The sequence below is a fragment of the Callorhinchus milii genome, unplaced genomic scaffold (assembly GCF_018977255.1).
Source record: "Callorhinchus milii isolate IMCB2004 unplaced genomic scaffold, IMCB_Cmil_1.0 Scaffold3, whole genome shotgun sequence".
NCBI classification, from domain to species: Eukaryota; Metazoa; Chordata; class Chondrichthyes; order Chimaeriformes; family Callorhinchidae; genus Callorhinchus; species Callorhinchus milii.
Window position 1 is genome coordinate 83,436,630 of NW_024704744.1, and position 24,464 is coordinate 83,461,093.

At 39.2% G+C, this 24,464-nt stretch overlaps 2 protein-coding genes across 2 annotated transcripts in view; one reads left to right on the plus strand and one right to left on the minus strand.

Annotated features, from left to right (window-relative positions):
- The window catches only part of LOC103177970 (ribosomal protein S6 kinase alpha-5), a 31,324-nt gene extending 15,436 nt beyond the window's left edge, over positions 1-15,888 (plus strand). The window contains exons 7-17 of the mRNA XM_007892400.2: positions 1,239-1,342; positions 4,495-4,645; positions 5,786-5,944; positions 8,138-8,263; positions 9,001-9,134; positions 10,050-10,149; positions 11,177-11,347; positions 11,809-12,000; positions 12,632-12,791; positions 13,137-13,297; positions 14,647-15,888. Of these exons, the coding sequence (XP_007890591.2) occupies positions 1,239-1,342; positions 4,495-4,645; positions 5,786-5,944; positions 8,138-8,263; positions 9,001-9,134; positions 10,050-10,149; positions 11,177-11,347; positions 11,809-12,000; positions 12,632-12,791; positions 13,137-13,297; positions 14,647-14,880 (1,692 nt within the window). The 3' untranslated portion in view covers positions 14,881-15,888. The remainder of the gene's footprint in view (positions 1-1,238; positions 1,343-4,494; positions 4,646-5,785; positions 5,945-8,137; positions 8,264-9,000; positions 9,135-10,049; positions 10,150-11,176; positions 11,348-11,808; positions 12,001-12,631; positions 12,792-13,136; positions 13,298-14,646) is intronic.
- The window catches only part of prorsd1 (prolyl-tRNA synthetase domain containing 1), an 11,264-nt gene continuing 2,686 nt past the window's right edge, over positions 15,887-24,464 (minus strand). Inside the window, exon 2 of the mRNA XM_042333153.1 lies at positions 15,887-17,943. Within this exon, the coding sequence (XP_042189087.1) occupies positions 17,497-17,943 (447 nt within the window). The 3' untranslated portion in view covers positions 15,887-17,496. The remainder of the gene's footprint in view (positions 17,944-24,464) is intronic.

Consider the following 24,464-nt stretch of genomic DNA (forward strand, 5'->3'; position numbering starts at 1 on the left):
CATGTGTCTTTGTGGATACCATTAATTACATTTCTGCTCTTTCCGTGGGACATTTATGTTGAGACCCAGATATAAAATATAGGCTTGAACAATATGATGATTAACTACGGACTGATTCTTGAAACTGCCCCGTTTTTATTGTGGGGCCTTTTTTAAATAATCCTTGGATTTGATGTAGCACCTTATCAGGTCTTTGTGGTATTCACAAAATACCAGGTACAAGAGTACCTGGAAGTCTCAAAGTGCTGCACGGGATTTATTGTAAAGTGCAGAGACTGCTTTGTAGGCGAATGCAGCAGTCTATTTGTGCGCAGTATTTTCACATAATAGGAAGGTAAAATGCTGACACAGGCTCAAGCCTTTGTTTTTTCTAAAAAAAAGCGCAATATGTTGTTGTATGGATGTGTTCTTCTGGTCAGAAGTAACTTTTTCTGATGTTTGCTGCTGTGAAGATAATTGAAGTTAATGGTTTTGGGAGACTCAATTTCCACTTGCAGAATTGCAAATTCGGTGCTGGAAAGAATAGAACAGTGTAGCTTTATAGATGCAGTATCTGGTTGATCTAAACCAATTAATTTTATAATTCATATATGTATGTGTTCACATCTAACCTGGTTAAGACAAAAAATGTGTTTAATAGCCCTACAACTGTTTTCCTGATAATGAACTCTTTTTTGACCCCTGGACAGGCTCTTATTATAGCACCTGAAACTCAAAGTCCACAGATATTTATGAAGTTGTGACTATTTAGCTGACTCATTCTATGGAAGGGCCTTATAATTATCCTTGCACTTTTACCTAACAAGGCCATTTTAATTAATTGCAATAGTTTATACGCTTGAATTATCTTAATTTAAGACTTACAAAATATAATGTTTATCATGAAATAAAGGAAATTTGTGTGACATAATTGATAATAGGGAGCTTGAGTACGCAAAGCCTGGAACATCCAAAATAGAGTAGATACGAGAGGATTAAGTACAGCTAAGTGACTGAATAATGGAATGTTACATATCAGCCGAACTCTTGTACTTGGTATTTTGTGAATACCACAAAAATCTGATAAAGTGCTATATCAAATACAAGGATTATTATTATTATTATAAGTCACATCTGCCTGTTCAGGTGTATGTTAAATGTACCATTTGAAAGAAATAGGGAATTTCTTTTTATCAAGCAATTGAGCAGTAAATTGACAAGCTCTTTATTCACTGTTACATAATGTTGTGTTTGAGCAGGCAGTTGACTGGTGGAGCCTTGGAGTCCTTATGTATGAGCTGCTGACAGGAGCATCTCCTTTCACTGTGGACGGAGCGAAAAATTCCCAGTCAGAAATTTCAAGGTGACACACTACGAATTTGTCATTCTGCAAAAAATGATGGTGCTGAGCAAAGAGAAACGTGGAATAAATGTATTAATTCATTGAAGACTATTTTTAATTTCAGAACCTTGTAACTATAATGCTTTCTTTATCTGGGCAGGGGAGGAATGGACAACCCATTTGTACATTTCCTCTCAAACATGTGTAGTGCTGCAGTGCTTTATTCAACAAAGCCCTTTTATAGAAGATGACACATTTTTGCAACCCCACCGCCATTAAATATTAATGATCTGCTTTCACGTGCTAACTGTGTTTTGAATAGCAAACCAACCATATATTTCACAAATGCTTGAGATTACACTGAGTGCTTGCGACCTCAGCATTTCAGACTAGTGCTCTCATGCTAAAACTGCACACCACCTTTAGGAAAATGTAACATCCCTTTATGTTATTTAGGATCTCTTAGAAAATGCCTTAAACATTATGAGCTTGAAATGAATATAAATAGAAGTATTGCCTAAAATCTTAAGCAATTCTTGCCACTGATTTGATTTGTTCAGTGTACTAGATGAAGGTGGAAACAAATTCCTTCATAGTATCAGCACGTACCATAACCTCAAACCTCTCCATTCGAACAAGTATGAGGTTCCAATAGGGAACTATCTCCCACCCGGCTTGGGCTCCCCTCCATCGCTGGAAAGTGCTTTGAGAAGTTTAAGTGAAACGAGCTGTATAAATGCAAGTCGTTGTTGTTAAAAGCACTGAGTTGAATTGTGTGTGTTGAAAATAGTACATTTTGGCGGGTTGTGTCTATCGGTATGTGATGTAAGGTTGAGGTAGGATGTGGTTATTGATGCATGACATGAAGTTCAGCAATATAGATTGTTGATATTGGGCTTAAGGGTGTAGCAGAACAGATCAGGGAAAGTTTTAGCAGAAGGGATTGCACCACACAATAGCTTTGGTGTAGACATGACGGTGCACCAAGATGGATCAGGAAAGGTTGTGCTTGTTGGTACGTGGGCAAGGTTATAGCCAGATAGATTGCGGCAAGTTGGGCCTGTTGAAACAAAGTGTGATATTGTGACACAACTCCTTCCCACTGTAATTTCCTGTTTGTCCTGGCCACAAGATGCCTTCCTGTAACACTAGTTGCATTACTGTAATAAGGTTTTACAGGACCACAGTCCATCACATTCAGGTCAAACCCAATACTAAAAGTCATTCGAGATTTTAAATTATACAGTTTCCTGATAATCTGAAAATACATTACCAAGTAATCTCTGCTCAAGGACAACCACTCAGCCATTCACATTGCCCAGGAAATGCAGATGACTCTTAATTTTCAGATTTGTAATCACTGCAAGTTCCTGTCAATTCATGTCATTCCAAATTCATTTGCAATTGACCCTTTTGAATTTTCAGCAGCCCACTAATTAGTACATGTAAGGTTGCTTCTAGGTCTTGTTACAAATACAACCTTGTTTCCGATTTTCATTGAAATAGTGTTGAAACCACAATTCGGGCAGTATTAACAAAACTCTTTCCAATTACCTCATATTATTAAATGAACTCGGAGTGTACAATAATAATTGCTGTTTTTTAAGGATTCTTTCAAAAAAATATATAAAATTAAAACTTTGCTATCTGATCATCAGTCCAAAGTAGAGATTTACTTTAATTGTGACTTTTTTTTCAAAACAGTTAAGCTCCACTTTTATTCCACGCTGATGCATTTTTAGTCTTTCTCCTTTGTATAAGCAAATGCTTTTGGGAAAAGTGCATTGGAGTAAAGCAATGTACACCCCAAAAGTAATGCCTACTTTCTATTTTCTCAAAATTCTTTCATTGTTAATTTACAGAACTTAACATAGACATAAAATAATCTTTTTTATATACACCAGTGCAGTTATTTTTCTACAAAGTCACCATCACGATCTACACACTTGCGCGAATGTGGAACTTGTGTCAGTATGCCGTTGTGATAAAATGTTGTGATATCAATTCCTGGTTTCCTTGTGAAACATAGTTAACATTTGTGGAACCCACCAAGCATAAACTTTAGAGTAACCAAGATTACTGATAAACATCTTTATTGCACGATAATCGATGCCAAGACTTTCACTCAACTCACACTGAGTGATGAGTTGATATTTGCGGATCAGTTCATCAAATTTCTGTCTATTTTCTTCATTAACAGCCGCCAGCTGCCCTGTAAGACTTATTGTAAAGTTCAGTTTCACCACTTTTCACATGATTTACTTAGTCTTACAGTACTCGCAACAACACATTACTCGCAAAAACACATATACTCCATATACTCTCAACATGCAATGGTGAATCTCAATCGGCGATATCTCCTCAGCTGTGAGAAATTCACACCTGTATCGATGCTAGGCGTTATTTTGAACTGCTATCATGTGCTTCCATCAAGATAGAAGTAAACAAAACTTTCACAGCAGGGGCAGGATATATAATAGTATCTTGCGTATGTTTTTCGTTACTGTACCATCTACCATTCTTCACAAAATAAATAGGAGGCATTACTTTTAGAAAGTCCCTGGTATGATAGGTGTATAGCTGAAATTCCCCTCTACATTGAGTTCCTTATCTTAGGAGTGTTATGGTGATCATGTGCTGAGCACGTGCCAACATCTCTGCATTAAGAAGGGAAGGCAAATTATTAAAGAAATGCCATCCTGATAGTTGATCTAGAACACATTGATTTAAAGCCCTCCGAGAGCTTAAAGTACATCAAGGGCCATTAAATATGCACTATTTAAATGCAATTTGTTGTTGTAGAACAGTATTGGTGAAATTTTGGGAGCGTCTGGTTCACTCAGTTCTTGTTGAATGCTGAAGATGGAAGAAATTAGGGGATGTTTCGATGCGTTTTTAATACTTTTATTACTGTCACATGCTTAACTACATACGGTAATTAAGTAAATTGGGAAGAATTACAGTATTTGCATTACTTATCAGAGGCAACAATTTATCATGGCAATAACTGTGTTCCTTTTTATTAGATGTAATATAAATTAAAATGCCTTGCTAACGTCTCTATTCCAGTTACAAATAATTATTGCATGATTTTAATCTTACATCTCACATAAGATGATTCATCCAATGCAGTACAAATTTTTTAAACTGCTTTCATTTCTATCCCCTCTTAGACGAATTCTGAAAAATGAACCTCCATTCCCTGCAGGAATTGGAGCTGCAGCCAAGAATTTAATACAGAAACTGCTGATCAAAGATCCTAAACAAAGGCTTGGATTGGGTCCAAATGGAGCTGAAGAGATAAAATCTCACGCTTTTTTCCAGGTATTTCACAGCTCTAAACTCACCTCAGTCACAATCAAAAATTGGATCTTGTGTTAATAATTTCCAATTAAAATATACATCATGTAAGCAATACTTTGAATTATGCAATGTTTTTCTTAAACAGAGTAAAATAATATTTTTATAGCTGCCATCATACACCGTTCTGGCTTCTACTCTATACCGTCTTGTGTGGCTGTAAAAGAAACGTTACGACGTAGCCACACCCAGGTTTAAAAGATGAGCACTGCCAACCAGATTTCACCAGCAACCGCTTAAGTCAAAACCCATTTGAACAATAATTTCTTTCAGAGGGGGCTACACAGAACAGATTTTTCATCTTGTATTGAGTTGAGCTGGCTCCAAGTTGCAATGTGTAGCAGTAGAATATGGGATTTAAATCAACCTTCCATGGTGGACTCAATAGTCTGGTTCCTGAGCCAAGCGAGTCCGCAGTACTCCAGGGCCACTGATGAGAGACCAGCCAGCCTGACTTGGAAGGGCATTGGGGACAGGTATTCTTCCCACTCAGCTCCTGTAAAAGAATAACCCTGCAAGCTAAAGCCTTACACAGGAATTTCCATGTGTTTGTGGCATGGAACTCTTTTGGGGTTGGATACTTGTAAGCACGGTAATAGGTTCTTAGTTGTCAGACATTTGGCTGACCAAAAAGATTATAGTAAACACTAGAATTATTGGAAAGAGTGATCCTGAATGCATTTTTGATTTAGAACTCAGATTATTTCTTTTATCATGCTTCTGATAATTTTTTGGAATGTAATCGGATTTGCCAAGATTGCTGCCATGCTGTCAGCACGCTTTCTTATGTGACCATTTAGGGGGTTATTGTCTACTGAATATAAATTAATAGAGTTTGGAGATGTGCATGATTATCAGCAAAGAATCGTAGGTAATCATGCACTTTTTATAACGACTCCTAATTTAGTAGCGCCGGCTAAAATCAGCTAACTCAGCACAACATTAAGATAGTAGTTAAGGTTATTAACCAGCGGCTACTGGTATCTTAATTTAAAATTAAATAGTATTTAATCTAACCTTGGTGAGACAAGTTAATTGCACTGTATTTTAATTCTATTGCAATACTTCTGATCTTTAAGTCTGCAATTCAAAATTTATCTTTAGAATCTAAACTGGACAGATTTAGCAGCCAAGGCAATCAGGCCGCCAATTAAACCAGTCATCCAGAATGAACTAGATGTCAGCAATTTTGCAGAAGAATTTACAAGAATGGATCCAGCATATTCTCCTGCTGCTGTTCCTCAAAATACAGATCTGTTTAAGGTATGTCACATCTGTAACTACAGAGATTGAAGGGTTGGTTGGTGCATCAAGGCTATTTTGAGACAACAAATAAAATGTGGTTTGTAATAAACTTAAGTTAATGGGACTGCGGAAGAGATGTCCAATGTCAGTCACACTAACAATCACTGATATAATCGAGGGGTTTCAATATGTATGCTTTAATAAACGGCATGATAGTTCATACTTTCTTTGTTAGTTCTTCATGCCTTACTGGTATGGAGAGAGTTTCTGGGTGCTGTGGGAAGCATATTATCAGGGAGTTCATTTTAATGACCATTGTAAGGGAGAGAGACAAACACATTTTTTGTATCTTAATTTTAGGACTTTCTCCCCTCCTCATCTCAGGTCTTTCTATTCTGTACAACATTCATTAGTTTGGCAACAAAATAATCCCTGGTGTCTAACAATGCAGTTACACAGCTGGGACTTGGTGGGGAGAGGGGGAAGTGTCGGGTGGAACTCCATTGCAGTTTCTTTTTGTCCTCCCTTCTGCCAGATATATGCCTGGCCTCTACCTGTGACTGTGACAAGATGTTGAATTATTGTAAGGAATAGAGGAGTAAGACTTCTTCCAAATTCAACAGGTGTTCATGACTGTTACAGGTATTGTTCAGGGCTGGTATATTTCAATGTAGATCAGGAAGCCCCTGATTTAAATCCATGTGCCCTTTCGCGATCATTTCAATGGAAGGTGGATTGCCTTTCATGTCAAATTTGCAGTATGCACACTGTAAAGTGGGAGTGACTGTGCATTTGTGGATGAACAAGGCAGCTCATTTGCAGACAACAGTGTACCAAAAAGAGCCATGGGACCTTTAATATCTACCCAGACAGGCAAATGGGACCTCAGTTTAACACCACATTCGAAAGACGATACTTCCAACAGTGCCACCACCCCACCCAGCTCTGCACTGGAGTATTCGCTATGTGAATTCAACGTCCTGACGTGAGGCTTGAACCCACAACCTTACGACTCAGAGGCGAGAGTGTTACCAACTGAGCCAGACTGATCTATTAAGATAAACATAAAGCATTTTATGTGCAGTGCAGTGTTATTCTGTATTTTTATAAATGGAAGGGATACAGATATAATTATTGATCATTCATTAAAGGTGCTGTTTAAGTCAGATAAACCTTTAGCTTACAGTGGTTTCTGTGCTGTTGGATTTCCTTATGGAAATTAAATGGGGACTCCTTCTGGTAACCAAAAGAATGCACAGCGACCTCACAAGAATTACTTTCCAACAGTGCATTCACAGCAGTGGATGTCCAATGTGTTGGTGTGGCATATTTCCAATGCTTTATTAACACAATCCTGATAGCAATCACTGCATGTTATACCCCAATTTGGGGTTCTACTTTTCACTTTTGTCACTGCAGTCTTCTTTATCCCTGGACATCTCATTATTCAAGTATTTTTTTGTATGTGTATATAATATAATATTTTATATATTGTCTGTTTCTAGTATATTGATATACATCTGTTGAGTTTGTTAGAGATTGTAGCTTCTGTTCACATTTTGGATGTTCTTTTCATGCTTTTACATTGTAATCAGGAAACTAAAAAAAACTTTAGAAAATGAAAACTGCAGATGCTAGAAATCCATAAATTTTTAGGGGACAACTAATCCATAAATAGCGGAAATTCACAACATGTCAATAAGAATCCAAAGGAGGACGTTAGGTTAATGTTCCATCTGTAGCCCTACTTAAGTCAATTGCGATGAAGGGAAATGCTCCAAACTGTCCTCATTCTTACGCTGATTGATTTAATAGTGATAATGGAGTTCTTATTTAATTAACTATTGGGAGAGTCTTTCAGGGACTGTTGAGCTTTTGTCCAGGAGTTAAGAGTGAGTGAGATGAAGCATATAATAAGGGCAGGTTTTTGCGGGAACTGTGATCTACCCAAGGAACAGGATTATTGGACAAAATGGCCTTTTCTTAGGAACGTAGGAACAGGAATAGGCCATTCAGCCCTCAAGCCTGTTCCACCATTCTATTAGATCTATACCTCAACTCCATTTACCTGCCTTTGCCCACCTCCCATTATACCCTCACCTAACAAAAATCTAGTTCTTGTTCCATGCTTTTGTATGTTTTTGTTAAATATCAATGCTTAAACCATCTCCACTTTACTTCACATTGTGGTTCTGTTCCTCTTGCCTGCAGGGCTACTCATTTGTGACTCCGTCTGTTCTCTTTAATCGAAATGCCATAATGAATCATGCACTTGATCTTCAAATGACCATGGAACGTCCGGGCAGCAGTACAGTTGCACGCTGTGCAATGACAAAGGTTAGAGTACTTATATCTCTATAGAATATCCTAATTTATTTAGCACTCTATTTAACATACCAACTGGGACATGACATGCAACTGCCAGGGTAGTGGAAGGCAAACTGGGTGGAGCTTGGTCTTAACTAGCAATTTCTTATGTTTTTATGGACAAGCTTTTTATTCAATATGGATCAATATACTTGAACAAATCTGAATTAGATTAAATATGAAATCATTCTCGAAGTAGTGAAATGTTTATGGTATTCATTTATGTCAGTAAAAATGTAGCTCAGTGATTAAAGCACTCGCCTCGCAAGAGACTTGGGTTCGATTCCCAGCAAGGCGAAATGTTGGGCTTATTTCCTTACTCCACACGCCTCTGTTTACCTGGCAGTAAATAGGAACCCGGTTGTTAAGTCAATTGGCGAATCGCTTTTCCAGGGATAATAAATCCTTCAAAAAAAAAAAAAAATTGGACCTTCATTCCACGACTGTTTGTGGGACACTGCTGTGCGCAATTGGCTGCCGCATTTTGCCCACAAATGTACGTCAATTCACTTTACAGTATATTCTGCGAAGTGCTTTGAGACGTCTCAAAGACGTGATAAGGCGCTACAATAAATACAAGGATTATTATTATCCTTTCAAGCTAATTTTGAAAGAATGGCTCAAATATTTCTATACTTCACTCTGAAGCTATTTTGGCAAGGAATATAAGGGAGGTCAAATAAAAATGTTGATTTGTGTGTCCCTAGGATTCCCTGTTTTATCAGCAGTATGAACTTAACATGAAAGAGCAACCACTTGGTGAAGGAAGTTTTTCTGTGTGTAGAAAGTGTCGACACAAAAGGACTGGGGAGGAATACTGTGTCAAAATCATCAGTAGACGGTAAGAGAAAGCCGATCAAACTTAAAAAATATGGCATCTGACCAGATGAAACCACAGTTTAGATCTGATAGACCTGTAAAGCCTACATTCAACTTTTATCCCAGTGGCCTGGTTAACAGGCCTCCAGGTAAATTGGTCATTCACTTCATTACTGTTCTGGATCTTGCTGTGTGCAAATTGGCGCAATTTGTTTGCCAACAAATACACAGTTACCACACTTAAGTTATATACACTTGACAACAGTACTCTATGAGGTGCTTTGAGGAGATAGTTCAATGTTACAGGTTCTATTTTAAATGAAAGGATTATTATTTGTGACCAGCTACAGTAACAACAACAAATTGCAATTTTATAGTGCCTTTCATGTCGGGAGCATGTAATAATATATAATAATAATAATAATCCTTGCATTTGATATAGCGCTTTTCACGTCGGGAGGACGTCCCAAAGCGCTTCACAGAACACACTGTAAAGTGAATTGACTGTATATTTGTGGGCGAACGCGGCAGCCAATTGCGCACAGCAATGTCCCACAAACAGTTGTAGATTGAAAATGACCAATTTATTATTGTTTTTGGTTTTGGAGGGATTATTATCATGTCCCAAGGTACTGGAGTGTTGAGGGGTTTGCACCTGAGCTGCGGGTTGGATTCAGAGGGATGGGGGTCAGAGGGGGGTAGAGGTGGGAATATGACCAAAAGTGGTTCATTAGACCTTCTAGCCAGTTCAGTGGAACTGGAATTCAAATTCACCAGCAGTGGCTTCTGATGGGTTTCTATTAGATTGATTGGAAATGGAATTCTGATCTTGTAATTGCTCCTTCTTTACCACCTTTTTAATTGTTCACCTTTGTATGTTCTTCTGTGCTTACACAATAAGTATGTGAATCCTCTTAATGTTTTGGTCCTCTTTTAGATTGGAAGCCAGTACACAGAGGGAGATTTCCGCACTGAAGCTATTGAACGCCCACCCTCACCCCAATATTGTTAAACTGTATGAAGTTTACCATGATCAGGTACAAAATTACACAAGAGGTGCAAGTAAATATTTAATATATATTCAAGACTGAGGTTGATAGATTTCTAAAGGATAGAGGGATTAAGGGATATGAGGATAGGGCGAGTAAATGGAATTAGGTTAGAAGATCAGCCATTTTATTAAATGGCAGGTTAGGTTTGAGTGGCCAAATGGCTTCAAGGTATCACATACGTTCTCCTTAGTAATTCCTCCTTTTCATAGCATTATTCTCATTTGAAATTGCTAATTTGTCAGGTAAACAATTTGCATCCCTAGATGCATTGTTTAGACTGCAATAATTATTCATCCAAAGTATTCACAATAAAATGTTTTTATTCTGGTTTAAAGCTGCAAACTGCAAAAGAAGAAATATTAAAATAAAACATTATGGGCCGATGGCACTGCTTGGTATTCTTAGCTGGCTATTATTGTACAGGAATGATCTAATTTACAAGCCACAAATTCTTAACAGCAATGTGCCTCTTATATTGGTGTTAGATTACATAGCACTTAAATTGATATTGTTGCCAGATCAGGTATTATGTGAGATCAATAAGCGTATTATTTGTGTGTAAATAAGATAAATATGAGTATGTCAACTGTTGTATGAGCATTGATTTACATTATTGTTCCATTACGTATAAAATAATCATCTATATATTCAATTAGTTTAATATCTTGTTACCCTTCTATTGTTATTTGTAATTGTTTAAATGTCAATTTAGACTCGTATTCCAATAACAAAATAATAAAAATTGAAAACCTAGCCCCCCCCACTCTCCACTCCCCAGACACTGATACTGCATTCAGTTTGATTTACGTAGATTTACGAAGAATGTACTGTGCAGAAATGAGCCATTCGGCCCAACTAGTCTGCTGGTATTTATACTTCACATAAGTCTCTAATCCGCTCCCTCCCGTACCCTTCTGTTCCCCTCTCCCTCATGTGTGTATCTGCTGATGTCATTGTTGATGTTTAGTTTCATACGTTCCTCATTTTAATGTTTGTTATTTTTTTCCTCCAGTTGCACACATATCTCGTCATGGAGTTATTGAGAGGTGGCGAATTGTTGGAACGGATTAAAAAGAGGAAGCAGTTCAATGAATCTGAGGCCAGCAGAATCATGGGCAAATTGGTGTCTGCTGTTAGTTACATGCATGACAGTGGAATTATGCACAGAGATTTAAAACCTGAGGTACAATCATCAAGACAACTTATTTTGTACATATTTAGTATTATCATATGACGGAGGGGAAGAACACATTTTAAGAACCTTTATTTTTTGCAATTGAACTCGGTTATCTATTATTGAAATGACTAATTAAATATTTACACACGTAGAAATTGCCCTACTTATCAGAGTGGTACTGCACATTGAAGCAATGCACATAATGGAGTTAACCAGTTTATTTCCTCTCCACATGCACACAAACATGCACACATACACGCACTCACTCACACACATCTGCCTCACTTTCTTAGCTATCCATTCAAACTTGTACTGAGTGAGAACTAAATGTCTGAAATTTGTCAAGGCTTTAGTCTTAAAAAACAATTTTAGAAAAATTCTTACACCTTAATTTGGTCTTAATTTGGAAGCGAGTTTTTCCATGTTTCTTCAAAATTCCTCATATACTGTTTCTTTCATTTAACCAGAATATTTTGTTTTCTGATGAGAGTAATGACGCTGCAATCAAAATAGTAGATTTTGGATTTGCGAGGGTTAAACCTTCTGATAACCAGCCATTGAGGACTCCATGCTTCACTTTGCATTATGCAGCTCCAGAGTTTTTCAAGCAGAATGGTTATGATGAATCATGTGATTTGTGGAGCCTGGGGGTAATACTAGTAAGTACAGTAACTGCTTTGGTAAATTGTATGGTATTAAAACATTTATGAAGAGACTTACTTGATAGAGTCATCATTCGATTACCACTAAAACACGGGTTTCAATCTAGTCCAGACCGAAGGGAGGAAAGAAGAAAGAAGTTACATTTTTATAGTACCTCATCATGATGAAATATCTCGATTGCTTTTAGCGTAATTTTGCACCAATAAGGTCCTACCAAATGACTGATTTAACCATTGACTAGGACACTCGGAGAAATTCTCTTCTCTTTTCAAATATCGTCATAGGATTGATTGGTAACATCTAACTGAATAACAGGCAGATGAGATTTTATCTGAAAGACAATGTACTGCACTGAAGTATGAACTAAGTCCTGCAGGGGATTGAACCCACAAACTTCTAACCCTGGCCAAGAGTGCTACCAACTGAGCCAGGAAAGTCCTTTTTTATTATTATTAATAGTAACAATAATAATATTTGATATAATGCCTTTCAACTCAGGAGGATTTCTCAAAATGCCTCACAGGATCTACTGTACTCTGTATTTATTTGTATTCTGGAGGTGAACACAACTTCTACAGACTGGAATGTAGTCCTTTACTACAGGTGTGGTGTTTTACTTCATTCCAGTATACAATGCTGTCAGGGCAGATCCCATTCCAAAGTGAACAGAGAACTGTGACACCATCAAGTGCTGATGAAATAACAAGAAAGATAAAGGAGGGAGACTTCTCACTCAAAGGGGAGGCTTGGAGCAGTATTTCACAAGATGCCAAGGAGCTGATAAAAGGTAAGTTAGCTTTTAATATTTCTCGGGGAAAGTACATAAATCATCAAGGGTTCAAACTGATATATTTTTGCCTTTTCTCCCCTCTCTTAAAGGGGGGTGAGGGGGAGGGAAGAACTTTGCTGGTTTTAATGTACTGGCCTTGTTGAGATGAGTTTGTAATAGGGTAGGGGAAATTATTTATAATAACTAAAGTATTTTTTAAAAAATCATAGTTTATATATAAAAAATACTTAGAAACAAATGGTTAAAATTTGATTTAAAAGTGTGGATGTTCTGAAGTCATATCAGTTCTGACTCTTGCTTTTCAGAACAGCATGAGATTTAATCCTACAATAACTCTTACAGGTTTGCTTACTGTGGACCCAAACTTCCGCCTGAAGATATCTAGTTTGAGATACAACAACTGGTTGCAAGAAGGCAGCTGCTTGTCCTCCGATCCACTGATGTCTCCAAATGTTCTTGAATCTTCTGGATCAGTCAGCAACTACTTCAAGGCTACTTTTATGGTAGGATCCCAAGACCACAGTTGATTGTGCCCAGGTTATATTGTTAGAAGCAAAGCAGCACCATTTTCAGCTGTAAAGCAATTAGGAACAATAAACCTGATTTATACTTTTTATTCCTTATCACATTAGCTGGAGGCTTCTACACCTATGCGACTGAATAACTTAGCAGGTCCTGAAAAACTACAGTCTCCCTGTGACATTTTTAACTAATCATAATCCTTACATGTGACATGAGTTAGCTTCACGGGTAATTGCTGTCAAGTCTGGTGACTTATTTTGTAGACCAACACAGCAGTCAATCATTTGCACCAACAATATCTCGCTGACAACCATGAAGTCGACCTTGATTAATATCTAAATCCACAATGTTCATCATGTAACTGTCTAACACTATGCTTGAGCATTATATTAACCTATAGTAAGAGAGCAAGACCTAATGTAAGGCTTGAACCCACAACCTGCTGACCCAGAGACAAGAACGCTACCAACTGAGACAAGTTGGCACTCACATTTTTAGCTCATACCGTGTTGTTGAAAAGACATAATTCTTGCTCTAATAAACCTAGTCAGATGTAAAAAAAAAGTAACAATAATAGCACAGTGCTCTGAATAATTATTTTTGTCTAAGAAGCCTTTTTGGTTGTGTTATCTGTCAAAAGCACTTATGCAATTGTAAATTAAAATAAATTTAAATCACCTTATTACAACTCACCCAGACTTTCTCTCAGCCATTCTCTCTTCCTCATTCTCTTCTATTTTTATTATTTAAAATGTATTTATTTTGGTCTTAAATATTAAAGCATATGCTACTCTTTCTGTACATTTTGTTTAACACTCCACTAATCTTGTATTCTGAACCTTCACCCATTTTGTACACAACAGCAGCTTTAGAAAAACTCCCAATCAATCGCTCAAAATTGACTCTAAAGGCTATTTCTTCAGGCTATCATACCCAGAACTGTAAAGATTAATGTGTTCAAGTTATAGAGACTAAGTGAATACCTAGCATATTTTATACATCAAGACTTACTTTTGTTGGTAGCATTTTATCAATCTCGGCACAAGACAGAGTTAATGCTATTAATGGACAATATGTACTTCAATCAGTGATCCAGCTATAAAATACAGGGTGACCAAAAAGTTGTGATAACTACCCTATTATCTAAAACCCCAAAATATCATAATTTCTTTAAGACTTATTAGACATTGCAATGGTATCACAACTTTTTGCTCACCCTGGAACCTGGATAAACACAATTGGAAAAAGTCATGAAATGCTGTCTTACAACATTACATTTCTTGCATTACCATATAATGTGGATTACCTTTTGTTGTANTTTTTTATTTAGGCCTTTAATAAATGCAAGAGGGAAGGATTTTTCCTCCAAAGCGTTGACAATGCTCCACTGGCAAAAAGACGAAAGATGAAGAAAAGTAGCGCAAGCACAGAGACTCGGAGCAGTTCCAGTGAGAGCTCAGTTTCTTCCTCATCTCAGTCCCATGGTAGAGCGTCACCCACATGTATGCTTCAAGTTACTTTACCAGCAAAAAAACCTGAGTGCGTCTTCCAGTTTTCAAGCTAAATTTCAAATGGCCCTTTTACAGATACTGTGCTTTTCAGCAACCTTCTGGTACTAACCACCTCCCGAGTATTTTTATTTTCTTCTGACAGAGATTGATGCTTATGGCCTTTTTAATGATTTTGAACAGACTCAGGAAATTTAACTTGTAAGTTTTAACTGCCACGATAAAATAGTAATCACTCATTGTCTAGATTAAGAAGGAAGTTTGGCTTTGGCTCATTTCGTACAAAAAGAACAGCTTCTGTCTGTTTGGGTGTAAATTGTCAATCGTGAGAACACTTTTAGTATACAGATTGAATTAGGTATGAAAGCTATTTAAGTAAACTGTGCAAAATAGTTTTGAGTATAAGCTATTAAAATAAAGCAATAATGTGCATTTTTGTGTAAATATGCACTGAAATAAATGCTATTCTTTAACATATTTTCAAACTCCACAGTACGACTTATTTTCTTGAAAACAAAAATTCATTTCGTATCCATTAAGGAAAAATCAGTTTCCATTGCTATGAATGGAGTACCTCTGATTGTGTGCCAGTTACTGTATGTGACAAATAGGCTTTTATAAGAAATTAAAACAGGATACTTTGAAACTCTTTGAAACTATTTATTTGAAAATAGCCTACAATTGTTGTTGAAAGCTTGTTTTTGGATTATTATTAGTCAATAATTCTAGCTGGTCTAGGAAAAGATTGGTCTTATTGTTGATGTGCAAACTGTTTTCTATCATGTAAAGTTGACTCCAAAGTTCTGTCAGAAACCATGCTGCTTTGCATAAAAAAACTGAGATGCCACCTTATAATATGCTTCTTTGAATGTACCACCTAGTTCTGATTTCACGTGTTTTTTCTTTTTAAAAAAATGCAGTTTCAAGCTGATTTGTAAACTAATTTAATCACATCTGTTCGTGCAAAGTGACGGTGTACAATAAAGTAAGATATTTCACAAAACCATAGTTCTTTACACAGCAAAAAAGGATGCAAATTTTTACAATAAACCAATTCAGAAATATTCAATTGTATCANTTTTTTATTGGAAGTGTCATTCATTTACAAAAATCGTTGGACAATTTTATTTTCCTTCAATTGTTTAAAAAGTGTCATTATAACCTAGATGTACGGAAATAGAATGTGGAACAAAATAATGTTTACAGTCAGGAACATTTATCCATTCGCCTGTAAATGTATAACAACTTGCTTTTAAATGCACCCTTCACACAGGGTACCTACTTCGACACTATGAACATGTTGTTGAAATGAAATAGAGCTTCTAATTTTAGTTTTTAACCGATTTAAAAACCAATACAACACCCAAGACAAAAAAAGTCAGTTTTTAGCTTTTAAATGAAATGCTTTTAAGTAATGTAACCAAAAAGGTTGGACTAGATGGCAGTTAAATAGAGAGCAGGTTAAATAAAAAATAGCAGAGAGAATATCGAAGAGAAAGTGTTTTTATATTAATGCGTTGGGGGTGAATGTCACCCTGGACTGACCAGCGCCTTGAGACGTCCTCCTGATGTGAAAGACGCTATACTATTGCAATTTGTTGTGGTGGTGTACACCAAATACAGCAATCCTTGTGCTTGGGTATCAAGCTTTATGATCTTAGTTTGTTTCGGTGTAAGTTTGTGGTCTGTAAATGTAGAGAACTAATTAACGCACACAGACATTGCAGATCTGCCAGCAGTCTATGGATTAGCTGACCATTTGGGGAAGTAACTAATGATATAAGATTGTAATGTTCCCTTTACATTCCTTTTCAACTTCTCCCATTTAATGTTTATGTTGATGGAATTCACTTGGTTCCTTTATTTCAATGAAGCAAAAAATCTGCTCAAAGATTATCTCAGCTTCACAGGGAGAAAAATTAGTGGTTATTACTATTCCAAGGTTTCACAAAACAATGTAAAAATGTTAAAACTTCCGACCCGCTCACCACATCCAAGTACGTGCTGCTACAATCACACCATGAAAAGATTTATCACAAATTGCTATTTTTTTAAAAATTAGGCACTGTGGAACTAAGGCAATGCAACAAGCCAGGTGAAAACTTTTCTTCATTAGTGACTGGATCATTGTTAGATATTTTACCAAAGTTTAAGAAAATTACCAGAAAGAGGAAAACATTTCGCTAAGATCTAGATTTATGCTCTGACGACTGGAGAAGCAAATTATTTTCATACACATTTTGTTGCCCCATATATGTACCCAAAATAAAGTGGTACAAGATAATAAGAACTTAGCAATGCCACATATTCTGGCACTGTGGCAGATACTGCTCTGTTAATACAGAGATAAGAATCCATGTCAAAAGGTCAAAGATATTCAGTGAAAATGTCTTGTGAATAATAAGTGAGTTGTTTCTTGTCAGTTTTATTATATGCACAACAATGCATCCTATTTATAGAGCTCCTCAACCTAACATAATATTCTTGCAATTTCACTGTATGTCCCCTCCCTTACTCCCCCCAACCCCAGCTCGGGTCTGAAATGCTGTACTCTGTCCAGACATGAAAGGCGCTACACAAATGTAATCTTGTTGTTGTTGTTGTATGTGAATTTTTCTGAAGTTGGACTTATTCATAGAAATATGGCATTTACCTGAACTTTGGTGTACACTTTACTCAAACTTTAGAATTTTGGGTTCATGCCCTGTTGCCGTGACAAATCGCATAAAGTCATCTGGCATTATACCCATAGTGGCTGTGTTAGTCATTGGGTGAAAATACACCATTTCATGTCCTCCTTCCACAAAGCCTGAATCCAACACGAATTTCACATCCACTTGTTTATCGCAAAGTAACGCAAATGGTGTTGCACAACCCTTAGTGACTTTTAATTTTTCCAGCATTGTAGCTTCATCTGCAAAGCGCAAATTTCCGCTTCCACAACCCAGCTTCCTTGCCAGATCATTCAAGTTCACTTGTCTGTCGTGTAAAGCGGTCACCAACCACAAGCCTTTTTTCTTATCTTTAAGGAACAAATTTTTACTATGTGCTCCCACAAGGTGTTTCACGTAAGGCATCATAGCTTCAACTGTGAATACCTGCAAAATAAAATAAACACTCTATATCCAAAAATCTAATTTCCCGGAACATTCAATTATGTAAACTAAGTAGTCTCTACTTTTGTGTGACATTGCTATTTGCAAATTGGCTGCTGCATTCGCTTACACAATACACAGTCGCTTTACAGCAAATCCCTCCTGAGGTGAAAGGCACTATATCAAATTGCAAGGATTGTTAATCAACTAAAAGGGAAGAAAACGATGAGGAAGGGGTTGTATTTTGAATGTAGGGTACTTACACTCCCCACAATTTTTTAATCAAATGTAATTAAGTAATATTCTGTTATAACTCAACAACAACTTGCACTTATATAGCGCCCTCCATGCAGAGTAGAGTCTCAGAGCGCTACCCTGACTCCTGAATAAAACATAATCCATTGGCTTTTGTTGAAAGCAGGCACATCCACTAATGGCAGAATTGCTGTACAGTGAAGTACCCTTCAGACAATTTCAAAAATAATAGCTAACATTTGGTCTATTATTGTGCAGTACATAACTAAAATAAAGTGAATGATATTTTTACTATAGAATCTATAAACCCGTGATAATGCACAGTGTTATTTCACAATGCCAAGGAGCAGGTTACTTTTCCGTAACCCATTATTTAACCTAATAAAAAAAACACTTTTTTTATGATACTTAATGTGAGTTGAATATTGATACAGGGTTAGATAGCCACATTTACCAATCATAGCGATACGCTTGCAAACATAGTGACATGCAGCTTGATGCTGACAGCAACTCTGTTACAGTTGCAGAGTCTTGAACAATTCACTTGCAAACATTTTAACAATTTTGTACTATACTTGAACAGGACGTTAAACTGTTCTGGGTGAACAGGAACAGCCGTCTCAATGATCTAACCATTCTTGAGAACGCTGATGAGAACTTTGGGTACTTAGAACATGAACAAGAAAAGTCCATTTTACCCAATAAATCACCTCTTTTTGATTAATATGAACCCCATGTTCTCAGTTACCTTACCCCTCTCTCCCCAGAAGCAGCTAATAGTAATCGTCAACCAGACAAGGGACAAGGGAGAAAGGAGCCTGGAATAAGGACTGATTGGAGAGTCTGCTCTGGAAACTGGGAGACTCAAAATTACAAACTATAGCAGTGAACTAAGAGATGATAATAATAATAATCCTTGCATTTGATATAGCGCTTTTCACGTCGGGAGGACGTCCCAAAGCGCTTCACAGAACACACTGTAAAGTGAATTGACTGCATATTTGTGGGCGAACGCAGCAGCCAATTGCGCACAGCAATGTCCCACAAACAGTCGTAGATTGAAAATGACCAATTTATTATTGTTTTGGGTTTTTGGAGGGATTATTATTAGGCTCTGTGTGGAGTAAGGAAACTTGCCCATGGTTTCGCCCTCTGCCTGGAGTTGAACCCAGGTCTCTCGCTTGCAAAGCGAGTGCTCTAACCACTGTGCTACAGGACTCCACAGACGGAAATTTAAATGGGATTTTTGCAAGACTGAAGTGGCTCAATATTTGTTAGGTCAGGGATACGGGGCAAGGGCGGTTCATTGGGGTTGAGGTACAGTTCAGCCATGATCTTATAGAATGGGAATAAAATTATGTATCGGACATTGCTGTGCGCAAATTGGCTGCTGTGTTTATCTCAAAATACAGTCACTTTAAACACTATGAGATATCCTGACATGAAAAGTGTTGTCATCACTCACACACACAATCTCACTCATCACTCACACACGCAAACTCACTCATCACTCACAATCTCACTTATCACTCACTCATCACTCACACACACAAACTCACTCATCACTCACACACTGACTCATCACTCACACACACTCAAGCATTACTCACTCACACACACACACTCACTCATCACTCTCACACACACATTCACTCATTCACATACTCATCACTCACACACACTCATCACTCACACTCATACACTCATCACTCACACACACTCACTCATCACTCACACATACACTCTCATCCATCACTCACACACACAAACTCACTCACACAACACAAACTCACTCATCACTCACTCACACACACTCAATCATCACTCACACACACACTCACTCATCCCTCACTCACACACTCACTCATCACTCTCTCTCTCTCTCACACACACACTCAGCCCTTCGTGACGAGCCGACGCGACACGACACGACACGAGCGGCCGCCATCTTGGCAAAGGGAAGCCCCGCCCCCCCCCCACCACCGCCGCTCGAGCCGCCATCTTGGTAAAGGAGCGTGAGCTTCTGGTTTGGAACGTGAGGTGATCCCCTTGTCAGTAGGTCTTATGCATAAGTGATGAGTAAGTTGCAGCGCGGATTAACTGCAGAATGAAAAGTTGCTGTACCATTCTGACAATTATTTATTCACCCACTGAACTTGTAATGTACCCATTAAAAATTCAACAGCTATTATAATGTTAGAAGTGTATTTGACTGTTGCATTAGATGATTAGAGTTACATTTTGTTTAAAAACGCATCATTACGCTGTAGCATCCTGCAAGCAGAAATTATATAAACTCAGCTCATTCTTTAAAAGGTAACTCAAGCTCTGTTCCAAAATGCTAACATTTATTTTCACAGTTTAACTCTTAAACCTCTCTCTCTTGCTTTTCTCAACAAAACTGTGGAGTCCTGTAGCTCAGTGGTTAGAGCACTCGCTTTGCAAGCGAGAGACCCGAGTTCAATTCCAGGCAGAGGGCGAAACCTTGAGCAAGTTTCCTTACTCCACACAGAGCCTAATAATAATCCCTCGAATACCAAAAACAATAATAAATTGGTCATTTTCAATCCACGACTGTTTGTGGGACATTGCTGTGCGCAATTGGCTGCCGCGTTCGCCCACAAATATACAGTCAATTCACTTTACAGTGTGTTCTGTGAAGAGCTGTGGGACGTCCTCCCGACGTGAAAGACGCTATATCAAATGCAAGGATTATTATTATTAAAACTTACAAGAATACTGTATATTGTCAGAACATTGGAATGGTAATAAACTACTGTAGGCATTACAGGTGATTGCTGTGCAGAGTGGCTGGCCTTTCTGTTCACTATCATCTAACAGCAAGATCAAAGAACCAAGGATTAAACAATAAGGTGTATTTATATAGTGCCCTTCACACAAGGCATTTTGGAGTACTTATTAAAGCCTTGGAGTGGGGTATCTGCTCACGTTACTCCAGCTGTGTGGACCAGGCATATATGAGGGGGAATAAAGTAAAGTGACTCCAAAAGATAATCATGCAAAAATACAGCACACATCTTGGCACTGAATTGACCATGGTTAAGTCTAACAATTACTCCCACTCCCAATTTAATTGCAGGGCAAAACCCTTTCAATGAGTTTAGTCTGTAACAAAAACCACACTTTTGTTACTAATACTTGGATTTCTAATCTCCAATCACAATCTTAAACTTTGCATCATCGTTTGTCATTATTGGTTCACTTGTATTGTGAAATATTGTTGTTATGAATAAGTGGAACTAACAATTTTAAGGTAATCTAATCAAAAAGTCATTTGCTGCATTTTTCCAGCATCTTTGCCCCATTTTTTCTTTGCTGCATTCTGTTGGGCTGTGGACAAAATTTGCTTGAAAAATGATTCAAGATGCCCTCAGTTGATTAACTCAACAGCTTAAAAACATTACAAACTGTCATTAACAATTAATGACTGGGTTACAAATGAATGGTGAAAATGGTTATTACTTTTGGATGCTATGTCTGTATCCGAATAATAATAATAATAATAAATAATCCTTGCATTTGATATAGCACCTTATTATGTCATTTAGATGTCTCAAAACACTTCACAAAATATATTGTAAAGTGAATTGACTGTATTTTGTGAGTGAAACCCAGCAGCCAATTGCACACAGTAGTGGATTGAATGATCAAATTATTATTAATTTTTGCGAAGGGATTATTACCCCTGGAAACGGATCTGCCAATCAGCTAATGTTTTTTTGGTATCAAATATCTATTTGGTAACACATTTTTGGGTTTGGAAATGTTTTATTCTACCACTTAGTGAGTGGCCCCAGTGTGAAGATTTGTTCACAAATGTATATATGAAAGGGAGACAGTGTTGTTGTTTATATTTTTAAGCAATAAGACCAGGTACTGGATGTTTTCATTTTAGTATTAGAGAGGAACAGGATGTGTATGTGTATAGGGGGTAGGAAGTCTGATAATATTTACTTGTGATGAAAGTAGTGTTTGTAAACACAGTTCATTAGTTTGCTAATAGACAGAAATAGATCTGTTGCATTTTTGATGAATGGAGGTATTGTGTACATTTCAGTGTCAACTTTATGTTGAATTTATTTTGCATTATAGAATCTCTGTTTTATTAAAACTTGGCTGGGTGAATAATTTCAGCTAATTTCGGCATCAAGCCACACCAATGTTAAGCGCTCTGAGATTCTATTCGTGTGACGGGCGCTAAATAGTAATAAATCCTTGCATTCAGTATGACGCCTTATCACGTCTTCGCGACGTGTCAAAGCACTTCCCAGAAGAGACTGCAAAGTGGATTGACTGTATATTTTGTGGGCGAAAGGCGGCAGCCACTCGCGCACAGCAGCGTCCCGCGTACAGTGGTGGATTGAGTGACTCAATTAAAAAGATATATATATATATATATGTGTGTGTGTGTATTATATATAAATGTAAGTGGTTGATAAGTCACAGTAAAGTTTTTAAGAGTTTGGAACTTAAAGGTTGACTTTCAGGGACGCGAGTCAGTTAGGAATCACATGTAGTTGTGTGTGTGTGTGTGTGTGTTTTTTGCCACCTCAGCAAGTCCCGGAGAGAGAGAGAGAGAGTGAGGAGTGAGTGAGTGAGTGAGGAGGGAGGGAGTGAGGAGGGAGTGAGTGAGTGAGGAGGGAGTGAGTGAGTGAGGAGGGAGTGAGTGAGGAGTGAGTGAGGAGGGAGTGAGTGAGGAGTGAGGGAGGGTGAGTGAGGAGGGAGGGAGTGAGGAGGGAGTGTGAGTGAGGAGGGAGGGAGTGAGTGAGGAGTGAGGGAGGGTGAGTGAGGAGGGAGGGAGTGAGGAGGGAGTGTGAGTGAGGAGGGAGTGAGTGAGGAGGAAGTGAGTGAGTGAGGAGTGAGTGAGGAGGGAGTGAGTGAGGAGGGTGAGTGAGGAGGGAGGGAGTGAGGAGGGAGTGTGAGTGAGGAGGGAGTGTGAGTGAGGAGGGAGGGAGTGAGTGAGGAGGGAGTGAGTGAGGAGTGAGGGAGGGTGAGTGAGGGAGGAGGGAGGAGGGAGTGTGCGTGAGTGAGGAGGGAGTGAGTGAGGAGGAAGTGAGTGAGTGAGGAGTGAGTGAGGAGGGAGTGAGTGAGGAGGGTGAGTGAGGGAGAGAGTGAGTGAGGAGGGAGTGAGGAGTGAGTGAGGGAGAGAGTGAGTGAGGAGGGAGTGAGGGAGAGGGAGTGAGGAGTGAGGGAGGGAGAGAGGGAGTGAGGGAGAGGGAGTGAGTGAGGAGTGAGTGAGTGAGGAGGGAGTGTGCGTGAGTGAGGAGGGAGTGAGGAGTGAGAGTGAGTGAGGAGGGAGTGAGTGAGGAGGGAGTGAGTGAGTGAGGAGTGAGGAGGGAGTGAGTGAGGAGGGAGTGAGGAGTGAGTGAGTGAGGAGGGAGGGAGTGAGTGAGGAGTGAGTGAGGGAGAGGGAGTGAGTGAGGAGGGAGTGAGTGAGGAGGGAGTGAGTGAGTGAGGAGGGAGTGAGGAGTGAGTGAGGAGGGAGTGAGGAGTGAGTGAGTGAGGAGGGAGGGAGTGAGTGAGGAGTGAGTGAGGGAGAGGGAGTGAGTGAGGAGGGAGTGAGTGAGTGAGGAGTGAGGAGGGAGTGAGTGAGGAGGGAGTGAGGAGTGAGTGAGTGAGGAGGGAGGGAGTGAGTGAGGAGTGAGTGAGGGAGAGGGAGTGAGTGAGGAGGGAGTGAGTGAGGAGGGAGTGAGTGAGTGAGGAGTGAGGAGGGAGTGAGTGAGGAGGGAGTGAGGAGTGAGTGAGTGAGGAGGGAGGGAGTGAGGAGTGAGTGAGGGAGAGGGAGTGAGTGAGGAGGGAGTGAGGAGTGAGTGAGTGAGGAGTGAGTGAGGGAGAGGGAGTGAGTGAGTGAGTGAGGAGTGGCCCCGAGGCTGTGTGGGAGGAGGGGAACAGGAGGAGGAGACGTGTCAGTTGCGGTGCAGTCGCCGCTGTGTGAGAGCTCTGCAGTAATGGCCGCGGTTGAGCTGCGCTCAGAGTTGGAGACTTACCTGAGAGCACTGGACATCCGGACGGTGTGTGTGGAGCATCCAGAGGTGAGGGCCCGGCCCGGGGGGGCGGGGGGGGGGGCCGGGGAGGGGGGGGCGGGGGGGGGAGGGACCGGGGGGGGGTGAGGGCCCATCCCGGGGGGCCGGGGGGGGGGAGGACCGGGGGGGGGTTGGGTTGGTGGGGGAGGAGGTGAGGGCACGGGGGGGGGGGGGGGTGGCGGGGGTGGGCGGGGGTTGGGTGGGGGGGGGGTTTGGGTGGGGGGGGGGGGTGGTGGGGGGGGTTGG